The sequence below is a fragment of the Galeopterus variegatus genome, unplaced genomic scaffold (genome assembly GCF_000696425.1).
Source record: "Galeopterus variegatus unplaced genomic scaffold, G_variegatus-3.0.2 Scaffold179, whole genome shotgun sequence".
NCBI classification, from domain to species: Eukaryota; Metazoa; Chordata; class Mammalia; order Dermoptera; family Cynocephalidae; genus Galeopterus; species Galeopterus variegatus.
This window is the reverse complement of record NW_007726290.1, coordinates 442,300-469,034: the sequence shown is the minus strand read 5'-3', so window position 1 is coordinate 469,034 and position 26,735 is coordinate 442,300. Positions and strand designations below refer to the sequence as shown.

General features: G+C 39.5%; 1 protein-coding gene across 1 annotated transcript in view; it reads left to right on the top strand.

The window, feature by feature from the left end:
* Positions 1–20,696, top strand: part of SYNPR (synaptoporin) — a 187,354-nt gene extending 166,658 nt beyond the window's left edge. Inside the window, exons 4-5 of the mRNA XM_008564018.1 lie at positions 13,219–13,410; positions 18,967–20,696. Coding sequence (XP_008562240.1) covers positions 13,219–13,410; positions 18,967–19,230 — 456 coding nt within the window. The 3' untranslated portion in view covers positions 19,231–20,696. The remainder of the gene's footprint in view (positions 1–13,218; positions 13,411–18,966) is intronic.
* Positions 20,697–26,735: the final 6,039 nt, after the last annotated feature.

The window sequence follows — 26,735 nt, the reverse complement described above, 5'->3', positions numbered from 1 at the left end:
AAAAAAAAAAAAAAAGGAAAAAAAAAAAAAAAAAAAAGAATAGCTGAGTCATCTTTTTTTAAAAATGTGTGTTTTTGTGTGTGGGTGTGATATCACATATATACACATATTACTTTCAAGATATGTATGTGTGTGTGTGTGTGTATAAACTATGAAAGGGTGGGTTTGTTCACATGATGAGAAGACACTGTAGTCCAGAGTACATGTGAGAGATGAAGTTCAAATCTGGCTGCTTCCGACTCCAGGCCTCCTGCCGTGTCTTCTGTATGCTACACTTCCTCCAGATGTTTCATCTATGTGCTGCCTGACATCTGGTGTTTTTCAGATATGTTTATAATGCCCAGATGTTTTGTGTCAAGTAAACAAGGCAGGTGGTTAATTACCTAAATCTTAGCATTTGCGTCTAGCTGGCTCAATGGCACCTCCCAAAATATTTTGAAAGTGCTAAAAAATACATAGAAATAAAAAGGTTGGTATGGTGTTCAATAAGCATCTCAAAATTTCCAGATTCATCTGACTAACTCTACAAATGTGAATTTTTCCCCAGTTGTTTTTAAGACATCCAAACTGGTTTCCACATTTGCCTCACTTCTGGTCTAGGTTCTGGGGCTTGTTACTTGTTTCTGTACTTATTGATAGAAGTGTCAAAACCAATAACCAATTATTTGGAAAGGGTGTCATTTCTTGTATAAGCTGTTAACTCACCAAGAAACACTTAACAACACTGGTTGCTTCCCTAGGCTTGCAAACTGCTAGGGTGCTAGGGTCCAGAAGGCAGAAATACTCTTCTGCCAACATGTTCACACTAGACTTACCTTGTTTATTGCTTGGCTTTCTAAGAAGGAGAGGATTGCAGGTGGACAAGTGCAGAGAGTCAATAGCCTCAGCAATCATGTGAGCCACCAAAATTCCCAAGAAATAAGCAGTCTCTTCTCATACTGATACCTACTTCTTCTAGCAGCATAGTCCAAGAAATGCCTTGGTCCTGACTGACCCAATATCAACATGCATCCCTCTTAGGCACAGAGCAAGCAGGTAGTAGAGAGGTGCCTAATGCACCCTCTAGAGGCCACTTCATAGGCCTTCCAGATAAATGATTTTGTGGCATATTTATCACTATGGTTAGAATGTCCCCCCAAGCTCATGTTGGAACCTAACCCCCAATATGGTGGGGGGGACCTTTAAGAGGTCACTGGCTTGTGAGGACTGTGCCCTCATGAATGGATTGCCCCATTCATGGAGTAATGAGTTGATGGTTTTAATGGGTTGTCATGGGCACAGACTAGTGGCTTTATAAACAGAACACATGACAGAGTTCTTTCCATTCTTGCCATGTGATACCCTGTGTCACCATGGGACTCTATACAGAGTCTCCACCAAGAAGGCCCTTACCAGATGTACTCCCTGGACCTGAGATTTCCTAGCCTCCAAAACTGTAAGAAATAAACTTCATTTTCTTTATACAATACCAAGTTTCAGGTATTCTGTTATAAGAAACAGAAAATGGACCAATATATTTATTATTCAAGATTAGTCTGCCCTGAGAACCATCTAAGGGTCAAACCTAAAAAGAACCTGGATGCAACCAGATCTATGTAATTTTTCCTGTCCTGTTAGGCTGGCCAGTACTACCACTCTTTTTCGTTCGTTTGTTTGTTTGTTTGTTTGTTTGTTTGTTTGTTTGTTTGTTTTCAAAACACCAAGTCCTTTTCCTGCAAAGCTGTTATCATAATTTACAATTATATGTCTTTCTGTAATTATTTAACTAAGGTCTCTCTCCTCCACCGGAATGAGTATTGGGACCATGTCTGTTTTTATTAACTACTGTATTTCCAAGGCCTGGCACCTGGTAGGATCTCAATAGAGATTTGCTGAATAAGTAAATGAGCCCACCTGACTTATTTGACCATCAAAACCTACTAAATAATGCCAATACACTTTTCCCTACTACTGCATTTTTAGCTATTATATGTGGTAGAATTTTTTTATATCAAGACTAATTAAAAGAGTAAATTTTCAAGCACTGGGTTAAGCATTTTATTGCATTAATTCTTTTATACTTGGCAAAACCCCTATGAAAACATGTCATTAGTGCTCCTTTTTACAAATAGGGAAACTGAGGCTTAATAGGGTCCCAGAGCTAGTTTGTAAGAGCTGAGATCTGGCCCCATGGCTGCCTGATCCTAAACACTGGGGACTTAGCCACTGTGTGATAGTTTCTATTCTAAAAATCTATATATAATAAGACTTACCTCACAAATTCTCAATAAAAATTAAGTGGAATAATGTATATGAAGAGCTTAGCACAGTGCCTGGCCCGTAGTAAGCAAAGAATCAATAGCAGCTATTAATATTAATACTACTACTAATGCTATTAATTTATCTTAAACAGTTGTTAATTTTACTAATTACTATTAACTTATTTTGAAAAGTTTGCACTATTAGTAATGAACAGGTTAGGCAGGATCAATTGGAAATTAAGATTTTGAAATCAATTGTCTATAACTGAAATAAAGAGAGAGATGCAGAGGATCTTCTTAAAAGTCTTCTTTTCATGAGAAAAGTTATAAACAAGAAATACAAAGTCTCAGTTCCACAGCTGAACAGCCACAAATCAATTGATAAAGTTCTCTGGGAACAGTCAAGAAAAGAAAAAGTGCAGTATGTCAATCATAATCGAATTTAACTTAAAGAAAAAGAAGTGGAATCCTACACTGATTCTCAAGCATGAGCCAGATTCTTCACACTTGAAACAAGATGATTGATTATTACTCAGTCCTTATAACAGAAGAACATCAGCATCCACTACATCTCTCTTTTTGTAAAATCCTGATTAATTGACAGTGTGACAATAAAGTGTCTACAGTTAGAACATAAAACAACCCAGGCAGTGTGGAGAATAGAAAGATGTGAACCACTGGACTGGAGGGTGGAGCACAGATCTCCTTTGGCTTGTACACCCTGCCTCTGCTCCATTTTTAGGACAGTACCCAGTCTATGGTGGGAAGATAGTAAATGTTGAACAGATTCCTGGAAAGAGGAATAGATACAACCATGGAAAAATGAACTAATCAAAGGGATTAGGAGTCAAACAAATCTGAGTTTGGAATCCAATGTCTCCATTTACATAACTTCTATAAGCCTCTCCTTCCTAATTTATAAAACATAAAAACCAATAGCTACTTCACAGGGTTGTGGTGCAGGTGAAATGGGGTGAAATGGGTAAAGCACTTTAACATCACACCTCACACATGGTGGCCCCATCCATCAAAGCTAGTTTGGGATGTAACAAGGTTCACCTCCGGTGATGGACAGAGACTTCTCAGTTCAGCAAATCTTGCGTGCAACCAAAGCTTAGCAAATTAGTAACTCTGAGACCTCCAGCAAATCGCTTAACCTTTCTGAAACCTGACTTTTTCATCTGTAAAACAGGGTCAATAAAAGTCACCTCAAAGTGTTATTGTGAGAATTAAATGTATAATGTATGGAAGGCACAGTGTCTGATACATAGTAACTGCTCCATAAATGATAGTCATAAGTATTAATATCAACACCTAATTTTTATTGTGAGCCAGTAAAATCACAGCCCTCTACAAGCAATAGAGTGCTTTTATAATAGATTAAGACTACAGATTTTTGAGCCAAACTCCCTGGGTCTAAATCCCGGCTCTGCATCTTTCAAGCTGGGTTTAAGTAATTTATCCCATCTACAAAACGAGTAATAACAGTATCTATCACAACAGGGTTGCTGAGACATTAAATAAGCAAATATACATAAAGCATTAAGAAATGTTCTCTAAGTGTTAGCAGCTCTCATCTTCACCACCACCACCATCATCATCATCATCACCATCATCATCATCATCATCTTCTTGAAGGGTGCCACACAATCAACTTCTTAGAAATTACTTACTGGGAGGTAAATTTAAAATATAACAACAATAACAATAACAATAACTGAATGTATTGGAATGTTTACTCCAGCTATGACAACATTGAAAAAGTAGGCAGACTGGTTTTTCTGTTGAGCTCAGAGAAAACCTTGCTTGGAGGAGGGACAGAGACCCCCACTAAGAAACACATGTGGAGCCTCCAGCTCTTGGGTGACAGAAAGAAGAACTGAGGTGGGGTGTGAAGCTGAGGCAATTGGGGTAGCATCTGTGTTTTGCAAATGAAGCAGCTGGTACCCACACTCCTTGGCTTATTAGCCAGAAGGTAAATCTTCAAATAAACACACAGGGTAGGAAGTTCTTCCCCGAAATGTAAGAGCAGCAAGACTCCATCCAAAGCTTCATAGAGCTGGCCATTTGACTATGGTTACAGGCTTTCTGACTTCACGTTTCTGCTCTCTGATAAAGATTAACAAACTTGATGGCTTGACCACTCTTACCCCAGGCAGATTTCCTTTGCATTTGAAGCACAGGCCTTAAGTCCCTGCTTTCTGTGGGGACAAGAGCTCACCCAGCAGGCTTAAGCCACTTCACCAGGGGATTTGCCATTAAAGATTCTAAAGTCTGGAGGATGAATGGGTTTGTCTAAGCACACTCAGTGTCAGAAGAGGGGAGACTGACCTGCTGGGACTGAAAACTCTAACCCTGGTCGAAACGCACTTTATTTACCACTGGAAACTGAGTTTCAGTTTCCTTATTCATAAAATAATAAATGTAATGCCTGCTTCATGGAATTGCTGTGAAGGTGAAATGAAACGTGTAAAGTCCGTGTAAAGCATGCAGCATCCAGTACGCGCTGCCTGCTCGATGGTGCTGGGACCTCTGAATCTTCCGTTTCTCTCCTCCTCCTTTCCCCTCTTCCCTCTCTCTCTTCCTGCCTCAGACGTTGCCGCTGCCTCCCCCTCCCCTCCCATTGTCTCCTTCTGCCCGCTACTTCTTCATCTTCCTCCCTCCTCATCCCCTATTTCCTTCTCCTCCTTGTCTTTCCCTTTCTTCCTTCCCCTCCTCCCCATCCTCCTCCTCTCCCCCCTTCTCTTTTCCCCTCCCCTGCCCTCCCATCTCCCTTCTCGTCTAGCTCCTCCCCCTTGTCATTCTCCTATTTCGTCACACTAGCCAGCTCAACAAACAAGAAGATGACATATCTCCTCCCATTTCACCAGCCAACATCTCACCACGTGCCCTGAGAACAGAGCGGTCAAGTCAACCTTTCCCTACAACTAGCCTAAAATGCAGCTCCCGCTTGGCCCAGCTGCACCCATGGGCCACCCATCTCCCTCCTTGGGCTGCCAGTGCAGAGGACTCAAGCCTCCCTTTGGTAACACTGATCTGCCTTCAGACCTCCACCAGACTACTGAGGCAATGAATTGATCGACCATATCAACCTACCTATGGGACACTGCAGACCAAGAGGGATGTGAGAGGTGTGCTGGCCTTGTCAAAACTAAGCTGAAAGATGGCTTCCAGGACCATCTTGGACCAAAGTAACAGAAGAAATTGTGACACCCGCAACCCAAAACAGAAGGGGAATCGCTTTCACTTAACTATGGATATAAATGTGTTCCCCTTGTTAACTGCGAATTAGGTCTGTGCTATCCAATAGGGTAGCACTTGCAATATGTGGCTATTGAGCATTGAAATGTGGCTAATATGAATTAAGTTGCACTGTAGGTGTAAAATATTCACTGGATTTCAAAGACCCAGTACTGCTCCCCCAAATTAAGTACCGTATTAATAAATTTTGGATTGATTATATGAAATTATAATATTTTTGATATATTTGGTTTTATTATGTTAATATACATAATATATACTGATATAATTAGTTGCACCAGTTTTTTTTTTTTTCTTTTTTTTAATGTGTCTAACTAGAAAACTTAAAATTATACCTGTGGCTCACTTCTGTGGCTTGCATTCGATTTCTATTAGACAGCACTGGGTTAGGGTCTCAGTGTTCCCACACAGTAAGGGGTGCAGGTCTTTCCAAACTTTGGGCATTTGCATTCCCTGCTCCTATTATTTGGGCCACAGATTATTTACTGTTGTTCTTTGAATTAAATCATTTTCTTAAACTTAAATAAAATGTGTTTTTGAATAAAACCATGTACCACTACAGGATATAGAAATCCAGCATTATTTGACATAATTAGAAGATAAACATAGAAACAAATTAATGGAAAATAAACAGTGTTGTATTCTAGCTAGCTACCATTCCTTGCTTGAAGATTCTGAGCATGGGGCCAGTTTTCTTTGATTAAAAAAAAGGGAAGAGATTAGCACTTGTAGCACTTGTTAAATAGGTGTTAGAGACAGGGTGGCTCCCAACTGACCAACTGAGACTTTCTCCTTTACTAGTCAGATTGAAGGAAGATTGTGAAGGAGAATGAATGCCTTTCTTCGTATGTAGCTCAATGTTATTGATTACTATGTCTGTGCTCCCACCATGGTAGGCAACCCAAACTTTAGAAAACTTGGACATAAAGAAAAACCACCCACTAATCAGGGAACCCAGTGTCCTGAATTCAAATCTCAGTTACCTGTGACAAGTTGGACACATCACTTAACTTCCCTGAATCTAGTTTCCCCATCTATAAAATGGATATAATTATCTTCACCCTCGTGCAGCTGCTGTAAGGAACAAAGGATCTGTGATAGCATTTTTAAAACTCTAGGCACTCCCTGGAAGCCAGATGTCATTATCAGTAGCACTTCAAATGAAATAATGGAACAAGCCTGTAAGTGGACAGAACAGAAAGTTGTTCCATCTAGCCACTGCTTAGTTATTCTCTCTTCCAAAAAAAAATCCAAGGCTCTGCAGTCAGCTGAGCTGCCATATGGCTGCTTGGTTTCTGTGTTTCTGATTCACAGCTTCATTCCAGGATTCCTGAAAACTGAATTAGTAAAATGAATCCACTTACCCAGAGGATGAGGGTGTTGCTAGACTGCCCAGTTTCCAGTATAGGCTGTCAGCAACCAAAAGAGTGTCAGCAACCAAACTTTGCACAGCCATCAAGTAGGCAAAACAGATAGTAAGGTCGTTGGATTGAAATATTGGCAATAGTTCCTAATAGGCGGAAATGGAATAATTGATTATGTTTACAAATATCCAGGGGAGCTGTGGTGCACCACTACCAGAGAGAGATGGAGACAGGTTTACCTGGTTCTGAAATATTAAATTTCTGGTCACCAACGATGACTCACTTTTGTATGTCTCAGAGTGATTCAGGACCAGCACCTTTCTTGTATTAAATTACATTCAGTAAAGAAAAAAAAAAAAAAGTTTTCTAACAGTAACTCATGTGAAATGAAGGCAACAAAACACTCCCAACAAACTAAATGGAAACAAACCATCCAGCCAACATTAAGCCAGGCTGCTCCCTCTGTGAGGAAGCTGTTTCGTGGTCCACTGAACACATACTTAAAATATATTACAGAAACAAATCCAGATTGCATGTCAAAGTTCTTTAGATACAGAATGAGACCAATAGCTAAGAGTGCATTTGTAAACCATTTAATGAACCATGGGCAAATAAATCATTTAACTCTCTTGGCTGCAGTTTCTTTATTTGTAACAAAGCTAATAATGCCTCCTCTGACTGCTACTTGGGGTTTTATGGGGGCCATATAGATCACAAGCATAAGAGTTTTTTGGAAGTATTGAAGCACCTTCCAAATGGCAGCATCTCCGCTCAATTAGAATAAATAACACAAGCAAAACTAGTAGAAGATATCTTCAAAGGGCTAGGATATGCACCATGAAAACCTAGCAGTAAATGTTACAAATTTATTTTCCATGTGCACACTATCTCTGTTAGATAGACAAAGGGTAGTAGTATTTGTAAATAACTGGATTCTTATTTGCACCATCAGAAGGAAGTCATTTTCCAAGTGCAAGCCATTTACCTCCTGTTACAGAAAATGTTTTAGGCAGACCATTAACATGGCATTAAACAACATGAATAAGAAAGCTATTTCATATTCAATTTAACTGAAGCCTTCCAAGCCATGCTAGTATTTTATTAATACCCCTCTAACACTTGTTAATCTCCTGGTTTAACAAAGAGGCTAGGCTCCAAAGCCTTGGGCAAACATCTCCCACTAGAATTTAAGGTATTTTGTTTTCACCGTATAGCATTTATGTTCGCCATTTCCTTCTATCTGTAGGAAGCTGTATTACTTTAACATTATAGTGCTCATATAATTTTTTAAATAATCCTATTTATGTAAAAAGCTTAATCTGCCTTAAATGTAATATTAAACAATAACACAGGAAGCATGTGGATAAAATCCAAATTGTTTAGATAGTACCAAATTGACTAAAATTTAGAGAACATCAGTTAAAGTAATTATCCACAAAAAATATACCAAAAAGCATCTTTTCACCAAAATTTTCAGAAAGCTGATGATATGTTACAATAGGCAAGCCAGCCATTACTTGTAAGTAAAGTATTTAACCTGTCTATGCTTCAGTTTCCTGATTAGTAAAACAGAGCTAATGGACATACCTATGTCATAATGTTAATGATGTCTGTACACGCTTAGCAGAGTGTCTGGTATATAGGAAGCACTCAGTAAATGTGGGCAGCAGTTATTGCTGCTGCTCCTAAGACAACATCTAGTTCTGGATAGCTTCTGGCCTACTCTGCCTTTCTACACCATTCTCCGTGCCCAGGAGGTGACTTGCATGGATCACATCAGTGGGCTCCCTACCCTCTGGATTCCAGTTGGCCTTGCCCAGTGGGGAACCTCAGCAAGAGACTGAAGAATAGGAAGAAAGTGGGGTCAGGTTACTTGCTCCCATGTCATACTTTCTTCAAGGTAGCCTCAGACTCAGGTTCACGCCCAAACCCAAAAGTACAAAAATTCAGGCCAATATATTCCTTATATAGAATTTTTGACATAGTCTCCCCATCTTTACACTTTGTTTGGTTATAGAAAAGTTGGCTTGACACTACTTTCTGAAACCCTTTGACACAAAATTCTCAATTCTAATGACGTTTATTATTTGGTCTAATTATAAATCTTGATGCTGTCAAAAGGACAAAGAGCGCCATCTGAAATTGTCTCTGGGAGAGCCATTGATACAATCAGTGCCTTGGTTATATCGCCACATTGTTTGCATTTGATCTAATTGAAAAACAGTTTAAAACACACAAGCTTATGTAAAACAAAATGAAAACCACCTGTAATCCTACTACTACCACTTGGCAAATTCTTATACAACATTATAAATATAAACATAAAATTTTTTAACAAAATTGGGACCATTTTGTATATTCGTTTACTTATCTTTTTGTTCATTCTCTTACTCAACAAATGTTGATGGCAACTCTTCTGTCAAGATTCAGTGATGAGCAAGATAGTCAAAGTCCCTGCACTCATGGAGCTAAAACTGGAAGAAATAGGCAAACAAACATTTTCAAATTGTGAAAAGTGTTTGGCAAAGCAGAATAAGGGGATGGAGATAAAGGGGTATATTTTAAATGGAGTGCTCAGGGAAGCTTATCTGTAGAGTGACCATTAATGGGGACCTGTCGCGGTGATAAAGCACATCATGTGGTCATGAGGAACCGGGAAGGAATTCTGGACAGAGGGAACAGAAAGTGCAAAGGCCCTGCAGCAGGAATGTGTCTGGCGCCTAAGCATAGGTTTCCACCCTGCTATTTCCACTTCAGTCTATCAGAAACATTTCTTCTTATGGTTCACTCATTTAGGAAATATTTACTGAGATCCTGCTATGTGTCAAGCACCATTCTATGTGCTGGGAAGACAGTAACAAACATCATAGACAACACTGTGCCCCCAAGATACTTACATTTTAGTTGGTGAGACAGACAATAAAAAAACAAGTAGATGTGTAATATACCAGTTGGTAAATGTGAAACTGAGGAAAATAAACTGAAAAAGGAGAATATGAAATTTAGTTGGGGGAGTGCTATTTATATATGGTGAGCAAGGATGCATCTGTATACAATGAAATTTGAACAGAGACTTTAGGGAAGAAAGGGGCTGAACCATGTGGATACATGAAGCAGGGGTGGTGGGGAGGGGTGTCCCAGGCAAAACCTGAGTTGCACATGTTCTTGGTGGATTTGAGCAACAGCCAGGAGGCCTGTGAGGCTGAAATGGAGGAGGTGGGAGGAATGGGGCAGGAACCAAGGTCAGAGAGCCTCTCTATGGCCTTTAGCTTTTATTCTTGGGAAGATGGGAGTCATTGGCAGTTTTTGAGCAGAGGAGTGTATGTATAGGATCAGACTTACATTAAATAGAATTACTCTGACCACTGTGTTGGGAATAGATGAATGCCAATAAATAATGTATTGTTTCCAATGGTTGCACATTAATTTCTCTATTGTCAGACATATAACTGGCTTCTAATTTTTTAATATTTTCAAATGCTGCACTTAGAAACGTATTCAAAATCTCTATCTTTCCACTTCCACAGACATAAGCCACATAAGGCAGACATATGAGCATGTAAGTTCCTGCCCCATAGCATCATACTATTTATATTATTGTTGTTTCTGTTATTGTTGCTTTTATTGGTGATATTTAAGTACAGGTCACTCATTATTTGCCAGGCATAGTGATAAGCATTTTATTTACAGTATCTTATTTGACCCTCATAACCATTCTACAATATAGATACTGTTATTATCCCAATTTGCAGAGAGGTAAACCGAGATTTCAAGAAATCTAGCTAATTGCCTACGGATACACAGCTAGTAAGTGTTGGATTAAGGATTCAAACCCAGGTCTATATGATGACAGAGTCTAAGCTTTTAACTCATAGAAGAAAGAATTTCACAGTGCTGTCGTCAGGATTAAATGAGTTCATATGTGCAAACTTGGAATAATACTTAGCACATAAGTGCTCAATAAATGTTAGGTATTATTAGTATTTGAACATATAAACCTAAAAATTTTGATATGATTTTCTCCACTTTCCAATTGAAAGGCCTTCATATGACTCTATTCTTACTCCAACATTCTGTGGCCTTTTGAGTCTGTTTGGAATTATGTTAAGTACAAATAATGACAGTCTTTGTCCCAAAGTTGGAATTCCATGGTAACTGTGGGCCCTAACAAATGTGAAATATCAAGAGAGCACAGTCCGGGGCCGGCCCGGTGGCGCACTGGATAAGTGCGCCGCTTGAGAAGCGCGGCGGCGCTCCTGCCCAAGGTTCGGATCCCACATACAGACTGGTTCCCGCTCACTGGCTGAGCGAGGCACGGGAGCAACACCGAGGGTTGCAATCCCGTTTGCCGGTCCCCGGTCTGGTACGGGGGCAACACTGAGGGTTGCGATCCGTTGCCGGACACGGAAAATGACAAAAAAAAAAAAAAAAGAGAGAGCACAGTGCATATTTTGCCATTTTAAACCACTATAAAACCATACTCAATACCTGGCATATTACTCAAAAATTACTATTTGAATGAATGCATACATGAATGAATGAAATAAGGCATCAGATTGAACATGAACAGAAATCTGTGATTTGACACAATATGACTTATTTGTAACCATTCCTCTAATTTCCAGTTCAAACCCAAATACTTGAGTTTCTTTATTCCAAATGTCCTTATCAATGTTAAAATAGCTATAGGTATTATATTTGTTTGCTTGTTTATAGCTCTACTCCATTCCAGAAAGGACTTAAGATGTCTTACAAGGGTATGTAAAACTCAACATGGAATTAATTTAAAATAAGAAGAAAAGAAGAAGGGAAAAACAAGGATGGGGATATAAAACAAAGTTTTATTTTTAAAAAATTAGATCAGAAAAAAATAAATGGAAGGAATAGGGTTAAAATGCTCATGCCAGAAAGTCCCTATGAATGGGTCATAAATTGGCCCTAAACATTCTAGATCCAACACGAAAAGACAAACTAGTGAGTTATATAATTCACAACATCCACTGGATGAAAAGAAACCAATTGCTCAGAAGATTTAGTCCCTCTTAGTATTGAGACCCTCCAGAACATTCACTACAAAGGTCAAACCTAACACATGTCAGGCACAATAGCCTCTTTAGAGGGTAAGATTTCCCTCAATGTAGATCAAAGGATCTTGTTGAAAAGTAATTGTCACACCATGAGAGCAGGATAATGACAGCAATCAGATGCACCATGCCCTTGGGTAGGAAAGAAACACACGCCAAGTGTTCTAATTTAGGGACTTATTATTTAGAATAAAAAAGCAGCCTATTTCTGTTAGTGTATCAAATTTACTATTTTCCTTACCAGGCCAGTGATTTTATTATTTTAGGTAAGGAGCAAAAACGTTTACAATAGTCAAACATAAATACAGTAAATGTGAAAAATTGCCCTATTATGTTAAAACATGGTCTGCATAACTCTTAGACTGAGACACTCACCTGCCACCCCCTCTGAGTTTGAGGGAGGATATCAGAAATAGGCCCCCATCATCAGAAGTTTGGAAATGTTTCTCTAAAATAGTCATTTCCTTACACACCATAGAGATTTTGATTGATATGAATAAAGAAGCTTCTTTCTCCTGCACACACAGCAGTTGGTTTTCAGAGTCAGACAGGCCTGGATTTGAATCTTAGCTCTGTTACTTTCTATGTGTTACCTTATACCTGTGGGCCTCAGTTTCCTCATCTTTAAAATGGACATTAAGACCTCTCACCCATAGTTGGCACTCAAAACATTACGGCTATTATTGTCTCTCACTTAACACAGTTCCAGGCACAAAATATATAAAGCATAAGTTTGTTCAATGAACAAGTGGATGAATGAGTGAATATTGCCATCCAGGAAATTTTAACGATTGGCAACTCTCTCAATGTTTGAAATCATGACAATATAATGGTTAAGAGCTTGGACTGAGATTAGTCAGTTTGCCTGGGTTTAAATTCTTATGCCATTACTGATTATCTGTGGAGTCTCAGACAAGCTGCTTAACGATTCTCTTTCTTAGTTTGTTATCTGCAAATATGATGATAATAGTAGATTTCTTACAGGGATATTGTAGGAACAATATGACAGGGGTTATAAAGACCTTAGTATCATTCTTGGGACATAGTAAGTATTTCATAAATATCACTATTATTATTTATTTTGTTGAAATACAAATATAATATCACAAAACTTTCTTTTGTTTGTTTTCAACATGTTTTTCCTGGTTCCAGTGCCATGGGATCTTGGAATATTCCAAAAGGCAAACCAAATACCTGTATAAACTAATCTATTTGTTTCCAGAGCTCATATTTTCTTTTACTGTTTTGTCTTTATGCTTGTTTCTGTAGGACTTCATTGTCACTGTAGTCTTTTCGTTCCTGTGGTTGGTGGGTTCATCAGCTTGGGCGAAAGGACTGTCTGATGTTAAGGTTGCAACAGATCCCCAAGAAGTGTTGTCACTGATGTCAGCTTGTAAGCAAACATCCAACAAATGCATGGCCGTGCACAGCCCTGTTATGTCCAGCTTAAACACTTCTGTGGTAAGTATGCTTTCATCGATGCTTTACCTCCCGAATGTTTATTTGCCAGCCAAATGAATGAGACAACATCTCAGAAGTCATCCTGGAAATTCCTAACTCCAAAACTAGGCCAATCAAAAAGGTAATATTTCACTCCAGGTGTCAGATGATCCTTTGGCCTTCAAGTGTTTTGTTGTCAGAATCCATAGACTTAAATGCTGCCAATTACAGAGTTCTTAATAAGAACCCAGCAGGTATTAGCAGATGCTGCTTAGATGACAGTCAAGTTAAAATTCTAAGCCAGAATCAGATAAAAATATGAGCTTTAAGGCTGAAACCTGCCAGAAGTTAAAAGGAATATTTGACAGCACAAAAGTTTCCTGGGAAGAAAACATCATTCAAGCCACACGTAGTTAGAATACACCCAATTGGTTGGAGAAAAATACACAGTCCTAATAGGGTGCAAAAAGAAATACATGGTATAAAAAAGTACTTATAATAGTCATGGCAATTTTTTTTTAATCTTTACATGCTCCCAGTTTTGTTGCTTGATGACTTTGAGAAAGCTGCACGACGTTAGTTGAACAATGTCAAATATTATCATCGAGTGCATGACTCTTACAGGAAGAAAGAAAATCTGACAGTAGCAGGAATGCTAAATTGGATTCTTAATTTATAAGAGTAAGAACTTGTGTTATTCCAAAGAAAGAAGCTGTGTCTGAGAAAGACAAGCTATAAAGGCTTCAAAAAAAGCAGGTATCAAAGAATAGAAGGCTCAGTAGTGTTTGCTGAAGGAACAACGTTCCTTCAGCAAACACTAAAAATAATTATCTTTGCTTCAAAGTTAACCTGTGTTTCTATAGCTTTCTAAAATTCCATCTGGGAAGGCACTTAAGAAGGGAAAAGGGGTTTCTACTCTGCTCCTGATCATTTGACTGTGAATCCTGCCTTGGTGAGATAGTAACTATGGAAATAAAGTATGTATTAAAGTCTCACAATTATTTTATTTATTGCTGGTCACACCTGTGGATCAATAGTTTAAGGTGTACATTAACATACATAGTTAAGCTTCTGTAGTTTGTTTGTAGGTAGTATTTAATAAAAGTTATTGTAACCCTGACCTTAAAATTTAAGAGGACAAAGATAAAATTGTTTAATAGGCTTGTCAGTTTATTGATCAATTTCCCAATAAATTATGACATCTTGCATTGTCCTTTTCATTCCACTTCAAATGTCTCTAATAGTTTTTAGACTAGAACATAGGAATTATGAATGGAAAATAATCTGATGTGTCTCCTAAAACCAAAAAAGGAACAAATTGAAACCAAATAATGTGAAGTATGTGGCAGGACAGGTCTAGTGATGTTATAGTTATGTATACATTATCAGTTAAGAGTCTTACAGTTTCTAGCAACAGAAAACTCAATTCAAACTGATGAAAGCAAAACAGTCCACATATCCCTAAAGTCTATTATTTGCTCCCCTTTCTGGGGCCAATGTCTGTGTGCATTGGAATATTTGGGTTGCATGTAACAGAAACTGACTCTAACTTCACCAGGAAAAAAAGTCTTTGGAAGGATATCAAGTAGCTCATAAAACTGATGAGACCTGAAGAAATCAGCACTAGAAAGGGCAGAATTCAGAGCAGAACCAGGGTTCTAGGTGTCAGATGCCAAAGAACACTCTCAAGTTGCCATTAGTGGAAGGTTTCACCTAACCTTGCCTTACTTTGCTCAAGACACAAAGTTCCAGAAGAGAGTATGAGCCATTTAATTACAACTTGGCTCTGCAAAGGAAATCAGGTTTCTATCAACAGGAGCGGGGGAAAGGATATTAATCAACCAAAACAGAACTTTTGTTTTTTCATTACAAACTTGTGTGGCTTCAAATCATATTAAGCTAGCTTATACAAAAACTGGAAATAATTTGAAATACACTAGAAATGTGTCTTCCTAGGACAGAACCTAGGACCAGAAAATGGAAGACCATCAGGAAACTGGGAAGTTCTCATTCTTCATCTCTCATCTCTGTCTCTTCCTGCATACCTGTTACATTTTCTCTCATTTCAGGTAGAATTTTATCTCATTTTCCTGTACACACAACAGAAGATAGCCATCCTACAGTTTTTAACTTCATATTTCTTTTCAAAGGAACAACTTGGACTGAACTAAAATCACCCAAGTCTAATTCCAAATTTCTGATAGAGAGAATCTCACTAGCCCACCTCAGGCCACGTGTTCACCTCAGTCTCATCAGTTATGGATGAGGGGTTTGGCAAATCATGCAGTAGAAACACGGCTCACAGAACCCACCCTACCAGGAAAACGTAGGTTTTGGAGAAGGAGCTAGACACATACCACAACAGGTGACCTCTACAAGTAAATGGATCAGGAAATGATAGTCACATTTTCTCCCTCAGTAACAAATTTACTTTCTTTTTATTTTTTAATTGTTTATGTTTTTATTTTAACATTTGCTTGTATATATTTATGAGGTACAGTGTGTTATTTCAATGCATGCATATACTGCACAATGATTCACTTAGGGTAGATAGCATAGTTTTGTACAAATTTACTTTCTTTAAAGCACTTTGGTATCTATAATTTCTCAATAACACTAAGAGGTAGGTGAGCTAGCTAGATAATACAAATGCAGGGCATTGAGATTCACGGACTTATGTAAGGTTTCCCAAGTAGTTAGAGCAATGCCAGAACCACAGCCAAACTCTTCTAAAGCTGTTCCCACTCAAAATGGCTAAGGGCACAGTTCTGGAGTTAGTCTGCCAGAATTTGAGTCCCACCTCCACTACTCAATGATTGACTGCCCTGCGACAATTTAATTATGCTCTCTAAACCCTAGTTTCATCATCTGTAACATAGGGATAGCAATAGAACACACCTCAAGAGTGCTGAAAGAATTCGTGAGATAATCTATGAAAACCCACGATGAACAGAATTTGGAAAATGCTAAATAGGTGTTAACTGAAAGCAGCTACTAAAATGAATTTATTTTCTTAAATGTCGTATAGCCTTAGAACCCAGGATGGGGGGGGGGGAGATTTTTTTAATCTTTCAATTTTACTTTCAAAGGCTCTCTGAGCATAACTATTTTATCCATAATTTCTACTTTTGCCTCTCCAGCTTTGCTCCAGGCAATCTTGACACATCTTTTTGCATAATCTAGATTTCATCTTCTCTTTCTTTCTCATGCTGTGTGCAGACTTCCAATCTCTCTTTCTGTTGTTCCCACATCTGAGCTCAAGTTAAAAATTTTTACCCCAATTTCAGTTGCAACGAAAAATCAAGAAAAAATTCAGGAGTCCATGTGCCCTTAAAATGTGCCATCCAAGAGACCGGGGATACCTCTGTGAGAACAGTAAAGAAATCAGTGCGCCTTGAATATGCCCATGGAAATGCCTTGTTTATGTTCTTACTCTTAAGTTGTATTTTCCTGATTTCTAGGTTTTTCTTGTGCATCCCTTTTTATAAAACAGAGTTGCAGCAGGGAAAAGGGAGACATCCAGAGATAGGTAACAGATAAAATTACAGCCTTGTACAGAGCTATCTCTTCATATCTGAAATGATCCCTTGATGATTTTTCTACTCATGTACTGACATAACTTACAGAGGTACAATTTCATCAAGATCTCTCCTTTAATGGAAAATATCCTAGGTACTGTACACATGGTTAAAAGGTGCTGTATATAAATTAGAATTTTGTCAGTGATTACCTAATTCATTTTGATAAGCAACTACTACACCTTATTTGGGTTTTGTATCTCTCTTGGCAAGTAACCTAGAGCCTGGCACAAAATACGTTCTCAACTAATGCTTTAAGAAGGAAAAAGGCTGGAATAGGAGAGAAGGAAGAGGAAGGGAGGGAGGGATAAATCAGTCTTCAATTAGATAAAGTGAGAATCTAGTTACTCTGTTTTGGCTACTGTCATCTCTCAAGAACATTCCCTCCCTATCAAAGCCCCACTTCAGTTTATGCTGCAGTGAAGACTCAAAGGAATACAATTCACAGAAATACTTCAGAAAGTGATTCAGAGCGTAGTTGACCATTAAGTAAGTATTTACTTATGTGTCCAGCATTATCTATCTACTTTACACACATCTTCTTTAATCCAACTATCCTCCAAAGAAGGAATTATTGTCTTCATTTCATATTTTAAAAAAAACAAAAACTGAGGTCTAAAGATTAAATGCTTTGTCCAAAGTCATAGAGCAAGGAAGTGCAGAGCCCAGGCCACTCTGATTCCAAAGTCCATGGGGATTACTCTAAGACTGATACTTGGTGTGTTCTGATCCACCTGCTGCTAAACTATATTGACATACTTTGATAAATAGTCCCTGCCTATAGTCAAGACCTCAAGACTCCTCATTTTGACTATACCAGTACCTACATAACACCCTGACATACACAGAGTACTGTGGGCCACCCCACCTTACAGAAACCAAGGGATAATTTTGACTCAGGAAGGGACTCCCAGCACCCCACTGCAGAGCTATGGCCACGGCCCAAGTCCATTTTGATTGGTAGTGTGCTGGAGTGATGACTAAATATATTCAGTGTTATCCTAGCTTTGTATCATGCTATTGTTATCTATCTCCAACAGGGGGCTGTTAAACAAACTGCCTGTGGTTAATTCCCAAGTCAAACAACCAGCCTTGGAAAAGGCTGCAGAACAAGCTATGTAATGAGGACTCTTGCTTGGGCCTCTGCTTCCATCAAACACTTAGACCTGGGGAAACAATGCCTGGTCCTCTGACTCACTGGCACTCTTCCAGAGAATAACAGGAATTTCCATAGAAAAGTCTCACATTCAGTTCTTGAGAAAATATTTTATACCCTCTCTGAAACCTGCACTTCATTCATAATCTGATTTCGGTGTTCACTTCTGAATGTGAGGCACAAAAAGCATTAACTACTCACGGAGTCAACCTCTGTGTGTACTGTCATGCATGCATTCATCTGTACACCACCTGTACCATTGCTTATTCCATATGTTTTTCTTTAAATTGACTCATTTTCTTTGTATGGCTACAATACATGGAAAAGCAATATCTCTAGCCATAAAGAGAAGGTAACCTTATAAATTAATTCACCATTACTAAATTGAACATACTTAAACCTGTATCACCTGAAGATAATCTTACACACCATGAGGGATACTTCATTTGGGGAGATAATGATGGCTTAGGTAAGGATTCTGTCTATAGAGTCAGACAGAACAGTGTTAGAAACTCAGATCCACTACTTACCAAGTCATGGGACCTCAGACAAGATCTTCACATTTTTAATATGGGTAAAGTAATAGCACCTTCCTCTCAGACTGATTCTTAGACTAAGTAAATTGATACACATAAAGTTCTTTGTGCAGTGCCTAACATGTAGTAAACATCTAATGAGGTCAGATATTCTAAATGAAATAGTGGTTCCAAATGAAAAATTAGAAGAGGACTCAACATTGAAGTAAAAAGTGATCTTTCATACTGTGAAGGATTCTTCTGAAACTGAGATTTTTCTTGGGTTTCTGTCTAGTCTATCAATTCATTTGCTTTGATTCACTTTCAGGTCTTCGGATTCTTGAACTTTATCCTCTGGGCTGGAAACATATGGTTTGTTTTCAAGGAGACCGGCTGGCATTCCTCGGGACAGAGATATCTTTCAGACCCAATGGAGAAGCATTCTAGCAGCTATAATCAAAGTGGTTACAACCAAGACAGCTATGGGTCAAGCAGTGGGTATAGCCAACAGGCAAGTTTAGGGCCATCTTCAGATGAGTTTGGCCAAGGCCAACAGCCTAGTGGCCCCACTTCCTTTACCAATCAAATTTAACAGAGTAGCATTTACATTCTTCTGGAGACAGCCTCACCACCTTCCATTTCAGTGGCAGAAGAATTTTTAATGTTTCAACCAATTACTAATGCAGAGAGTATTGAATGTAAATCAGAGATTTGTAGTCCTCAGTAAGGCAGAAAGGCCTGGATCATGATAAGTTGTTTTTAGAGATGAGATGACATGAGGAGCTATATTATGCATCATAGATGGCTAATTAGAGAGTACCTTATTATATACACAGATACTTTTATGGTCGTTTTGTATGTGTGTTGAGATAGTAGAAGCATTTTGTAGCTTAAAGTCTCTAGTATTAATATGCATAAATTAAATTAAATAGCATTGAGTTTTCCTATGCATTTTGATGCAAAAGATATTTTAATGATTTCTAGAAAATAACTCGGTGTATCACAACATGCATGTATATTTTTTAGTTTTAGGCCCTATAGGACTGTGAATCTCTAAGTATTTGTTTTAGACAATTATTCTGTTGCTTTTTGGGTTTTTTTACTTGATGAATCAATGCTTATATGATTTATTGCATGAATAAGCATTTTCACACACAATGAACTGTATTTATGAAAATTTTCCAGTTTTCACCATGAATTTGTTAAATGGACGTTTAAAGAAATATATTCACTACTCTGTATACTTTGCAAGTTTGTCTCTCTGGGTTTACCCACATTCTGAATGCATTGTAACTAAGGTTTGGGTTTGTTTCCTCTATTAGTAGACATTCAGCGTTGCATATGATAACTGCCCAATATTTATTCTATTTACTTAGCTGAATACTTACATTCTTGTAACTTTCTGTGGTGTTTTGTGGCTCTTTCCTGTGGACCATGAATAATAAGGCCCAATAACTGTTTGTGTCTATAGAGTACTGTTTTCTTAAAATAATGGAAATGCAGATATAGATACCATAGTATCTTATGTTCACAGTATCTTATCTTCAGCCACCATGATGAAGTATTAATTTATAAAGGGTATTCTGTAGAATATACACTCCCAGATAAACTTTTAAACCTTATTCCTTTGTCAAGCTAATACATTCCTCAATCCAACTATTAAAAATTCTCGAGTCACAGCTCAATTTACTAATTCTGATTTCAGTGTAACCCATAAATTAAAAATGGCTTCCACGTGCCACTCTATATCCCAGAGAGGGTTCTCATAAAATATTCCCCAGAACGTACTCATTATCAAGAAAATGCCAATCTTTGCCTCTTTGTTTTAACTCAATTAAAACACCAAGGCCCGACAGTGAGGGCGAGCTGAGTATCTGTATTTCCAGATAAAAGTCATTGTCAATGTATAAACTCTTTGTGTGATCTGTGATGTTGGAAGCACTTTAGCACAAAACAGCCTTGTGTCTTAAATGATATCTGTAGCCAGTTTCTGGATCCTGTTGGATAAATCTGTATTGTGATAGCTATTTGAGCTTAATAAAGTTATTGCATACAATGCTGGCTGGCCAGTGGAGAATTACTGCCATAGAACCAGGCTCGTTTTAACCATGGAAGAACAAAGGTTAAATGCACAGAGTTTCCAATCATTCACCCTGTCCTTGCTCCATGAGCCCAGCGTGCTTTTTCATTCATTTGGCCCTCGTATGCACCCATCACTCCGCAAGTCACTGGGGATACGATAGTGAGTGAAAGTGGAAACAGGCCCTATGTTGGGAAGCTTATACTATTAGGGGAGAGAGATATTAAAATAATCACACCCCAGTTATACTGTGAGCAACAAAGAGAGGCTCAGGACTCCACAAGAATACCTATCAGAAAGATGTGAGCTAGTTAAGGAGAAGTCGAGGAGCTTCAGATCTGAAGACTGCCCAGAGTTTAACAAGAACAGGGTGGGAGGGAAAAGCATGTCCCAAGCAGAGAAGAGTCTGGCAAAGCTCTCTGATGGTAGGAGGCAGGATAGATGTGTAGACAGAGGGTAATGAACAAGGGGTCTTTTCGGGAGGTGCGGCTGCTGATGGGAGCATGGGTGAAACCTGCTTAGAGGCCATAATCAGGAGTTCCGTGTTCATTCTAAAAATGCTAAGGGAAGCACTAATGGATGTTTAAGCAGAGGAGGGACACAATGAGATTAGCATTTTGAGAGGACCTCAGTGGCTGCAGGGTAGAGAGTAGATTGGGGAAGGATATCCTGAGGGTAAGGAAATAAGCCTTAGCGCCTAACATCTCTTAGGCAGTGGGCTGGGAGTGGGAGGAGGGGAACTAGCACAAGCTCTGCCCCCACCCCCACCCCCATCATTTCCTGGGATAGTGGCTGGATTTGACTGCTTCCTTCAGCACTGTCCAGGAGGAGAAAGTGGCCTCTGCTTCATACATAAACTGTCGTGAGCTCGCCAAAGCAAAGGAATCCTCATAATCAGCAGTGATTTTTACCAGCATTAGCAGTTCCAAAGCACATTGGGGCTCTGATAAGTGGAAAACACTACCTGGCCTGGTTGAGATGGATACATACTTCCACAGTCCACTGCAGATTTGCAATAAAGAGCTGCTATAATCCAATGGAGATTTCACTAAACTGGTTATATTCCTCTGGTTTCAAGAAAAGACCAGTAGATCTGGCCTTTTAAAAATAAGGATTAAGGGCCGAGCCCGTGGCACACTCGGGAGAGTGTGGCGCTGGGAGCGCAGCGTTGCTCCCGCCGCAGGTTCTGATCCTATATAGGGATGACCGGTGCGCTCACAGCACTCACTGGCTGAGCGCGGTGTGGCTGGTCTCAAAAAGGACAAAAAAAAAAGGATTAATCAGTGTAGCAGGTGAGCCTGGTTCTACATGTCCAACAGACCTCATTTAGAATCTCAACTTCACTGTTCACTAGCTGTGTTTCAGGGTGTGACTTTGCCTTCCAGAGCCTTCATTGCCTTGAGAGGAGGTAACGTATACAAGCAAAAAGGACAGGCTCTGAGATCAGACACCTGGATAAGAATCCCTGCACTGCTGTGTACCTGACTCTCCTTTTTCTTCCTCAATGCCATCTCCAAAGCCCTGGGACTTTTCTGAAGCCACAGTGCACAGGCAAGTGCAGCCTGGAAATACAGGGGAGTTACCACTCTAGGGACCACCTTTACCCACTGGAGACATGGGCAAGTCAATAAATGCCTTAGGCAAGATACTTAACTTCTCCTTCACTCAGTTGCCCCATCTCTACAATGGGGAAAACAGCAATATCTGCCTCAGGGGGTTGATGGCAGGATGAAAAAGTTAAGCCATGTAAAGGTGTTAGCTTCTGGCACACAGTAGGTACTATCTGGGTTTGGGTTTCCCTGAAAGCAGAGCCTGAGACAAGGATTGGATGCAAGAGGTTTGTTTAGGTGGCAATTCCTGGAGACAGGAGTGAGGGCAGGGAAGAATGAGACAGGGAAGGGGGGAAAGGGGTATGTTTGTGATATTGCTGGTGAAAACAGTGAGGGCTCAGTTCCATCAGGATCTCTGAGTATTGCTCAGAATGGTTCCAGCAAATTTTCCTCAAGGGACAAGAGCTGGAATATTTATCTACTCACCCTAAGCCCTTATCAGTTGAGAGTTGCCCACAGGAGTAGTAACTTTCCCACATTTCCAGGTTGCACCTGCCTATAGACTGAACAGACTGCTTGGATTTCAGAGAACTAAGCCTTGAGTCTGAACATCTATCAGGCAGTAGGCTGAGGGAAAGGAGATTGTTGTGAATCCTATCACCACCCTTCCCTCCCTATTCCTGGGGACAGTGGCCTTGAGCAAGGATAAAGAGGGAGCCCTGAAAGGGGCATGCATGAGAAGGGGGAGCAGTCACTGTCAACATGAGCTGGAACTATTCTTCAAGCAGTGGCTGAAATTAGAGGCCGGTCAAGAAAAAGCAACATAAGGCATCAAATCACCTACTGCAGAGATCAATGAACATTACTATCATCACTTAGTCTGTAGCACAGGGCTGGAGATTATCTGACCTCATGGGATGGTGACAAGAACTGACCTGGTCATGTGTAGAAAAGGCTAGTGAACCATACAGCCCTCTCTCTATATGGTTAGATGGCTATTGAATGTCGAGGCACAAATCTATTCCACGCTGAGTTGTTATATGTCAAACTTCTCATTGTACTGAGGTGAGCAAAATACAGCCCCTGGCATCTCTGGAGCTCACACTCAAGATTGGAAGATTCAAATAATAGACAAGAAAACAAACCAGGTATGTAAGAATAAATTTTGATTAATGCTGTAAGGGAAAGGACAAGGGTGGGGAGGAGTAAAATAGGGTGATCAATGGAAGCCTCTATGAGGAGGTGGCATTTAAACTGAGACATGAAGAATAGGAAGGAGGCAGTTCTGGGGAGAACATATCAGGCAAAGGGAGGGCTCATCCATGGACCTACAGCAGGAGCCCACCCAGGGCCTTTGAGGGGCTGACAAGAAAAAAGCTAGTAGGGCTGGGGCATGAAAAGGGGGGGTCAGGAGTTGAGGCTGCAGAGTTTGTAAGAGCCAGATTAAGAGGGGCCTTGGATGACATGGGAAACAGATTTTATTCTAAGTGAAGTCAGAAGCCACTGGGCAGGTAAACAGTGCAATGATAGATTCAGTTTCCACTTAGAAAAGATCCCTCTACCAGTTTCCTGGCTTTGATATTGTACTACAGTTATATAAGATGTCAACACTGGGGAAGCTGGAGAGAGGGTGCCTGGGACTCTATGTACTATTTTTGCAACTTCCTGTAAATGGGGATGCTGAAAATGGACTAATTAATTCATCAACTCATTCAGCAGCAATTTCCTGAGCTCCTACCATGTGACAAGCTCTGCTCTGGGTGCTGAGGAGATAGATTAGAAGAAAATAAACGTTATCTCTATGCCTGTGGAATTTACAGCCCACTGTTGGGCAAACAGGATACATACATATTTAAAATAATAATAAATTCAAATAGTGATAAATTCAAAGGAGGAAATAAGATAGTATGGCATAAAGGAGAGCAATAGGGTTGGAGAAGGATGAGCACAGTACCAGATGCCAGAAACCCTGGGATGAGAACATGGCAGCCTGAATTAGGATGGGGGCCCCATTAATGTTCAGCAACAGTTCAGGCTGGTTCTTGGGTCTTAAATATTGGTGTGGGGAAATGCTAAATACTGGAAGAAGTCTTTACTTATAGAGAGTATTGTGTGCTGTCCAAACATCACAACACCTGTGATTTCCTTTGATCCTCTCAACAGTCCAGTGAAAAGGCTGATGCCATTGTCCCTATTTGCAAGTGAGTGTCCTAAACTGAGCTCCCCCAGAAGCAGGCCCTGAGATGAGAATTCAAGTACAAGTAGGGGGCTGGCCAAGTGAACCAAAGAAGGAAGGGAAGCCAATAAATCTTGCATTATAGAGAAGGTTACAGCTGTGGGTAACGAGCTCAATCCCACCAGAGAACATGAGACAGTGTGGAACCCTGTGCACAGTGAGCTTAACCAGGGGCCAAAGCAGCTGTGGTATTTATCTGCTCACTCCCTTCAGTCATTATGTGAGGGCTGCTTTGGGAGAGCAATAATTCCCCAGCACTTTCAGACCACCCTGAGCATGGGCTATAGAGACTGAGAAAGCTTTGGGCAGCATTGCAGGTGCTAGCAGTTGGGGGATATAAGGTCACCATGTACACAGTAGAAAGTTCTGAGAGGACATATGTGGGCCAGCAATAGTGGCTGCCATGCTGTGGTTCAACAATGTTAAATAGCATGAGAGACATGATGCCAGAAAAAAGACTAGAACTTAAGTCTCTTTTAGTTCTAAGACATTGTTTTTCATTAACTCTCCAATCTACCCCTGTATATATATAATTTTAACCCCAATACACCATGTGATATTATCCAGATGTCCAAAGATAACAATTTTAGTAACTATAAATAATAGTTAACATTTATTGAGCTCTTACAATTTGCCAGCCACTGAGCAATATTTAAACACAACAGCAATATGCTGTAGAAACTAGTATTACTCCTACATAACTGTTAAGAACACCAAAGTTAGATAATGACAAAGTCCTTGTGAGCACGTTCACTTATAAAAATGTAGTTCTTAATTGCTACCAGCTACTGAGTATCTACTCTGCACAGAGAATTATATTACACACTTTATATCCATTTTCCTATTTAATGTTCATAGCAAATGCAAAATAAAATGCTATTTTTATATCCATTGATCAAATTTGAAAACCGAGATTCATAAAAATTAGGGAACTTGCTCAAGGTCACTGAGTTGGAAGTGGGCAGAGCCCACTACATCTTAAGCCAGATGTGCTTTGCCTGTCCAAGGGCACAATCAACAAAGCCACAGACAATCGAGTACCTCATCTGACCTTCCATAGAGATGCTGATTTCCTAACAGTTGGAAGGAGAGCTTTTGTCAGAATCATGTGCCAACATGAAGAGTCAGATCCAATTCACTGAACAAATTAATTCAGTCATTAAGATTGCTTAACATCCAGTCGAACTAAGAATGATTTCTTAATATGCTTGACTTGTAGTCTGGGGCATTGCCGGGCTTTGGAGCTTAGCTGAATGAATGCTCTTCAGAACTTGCTGGCAATGGTACTTCCAAGAATGGCCTGGCCACTCCAGTCCCAACTGGAAACTCACCTCTGTGAATAATATACTCTGGATAGAAAAAGGCCAAGATGAGGAGTGACCTTTAGCTATTCTCCTGGAAGTCCTATGTTTCTGTAGAAACTATTTTAAATTTAGTTGAGTATTTCCTTTAAATGGGCAGGTCCCACTCTCTGTGCCCTGGTTTATTGAACGTAACACTTAAAGGCAGTTGTAATAAGTCTAATAGGTTTCCTGGTGGCTGAGAAAGAGTTTACCTTTGGGCCTCTGCTATTTTATTCATAGATTGATCATTTGACATCTGGTAGCTTAAGAGGGTCTAATTGGCTTGTGCTGTGAACTAGACTCACTGGCTCATGTGAACTTAAAGTCATCTCCCAACTTACTAGAAACAATCTTACATGACACATTACCTGCTTTCACGCCAATTTGATGAACACAAGAAAAGCGAAAACTCAACAGTTTTTCTTGTTTCAAATATTTTCCCTTCTTTCCTGTGAACTGACATTTCTCCTGGTTATTTTCTCCTCTGGTCCCTTCAGACAGTTAAGTCTATTCTGATTGATCTCCACTGTCATACTACTTCTAGAATTTGATAGATTCCATAACCAACATGTCGCCCTGACCATTACTGCCCTTTTCACAAGTCTTTTGTTAATCTTGCTCTCTTGAAGCTCCTAGAGCTTCTATTAAAGTTTCACAGTTAGTGAAACTGTGAAATATGTTTCTGCAGAACTCAGCAGCATGGTGCCACGTATGCTCACAGGAACACGTGTATCAGCACAGATAATTGCCTCAGATGAAGCCTGAGGTTGATCTTTGTCTCGGGAGCCTAGAATTAGATTACATCTTTAGCCATTGGTAGATGTTGTCATTAGCTTTACAATGTAAATTGATCATGTAAATTCCTAGCAGCAGGGTGTAAGCATCCTC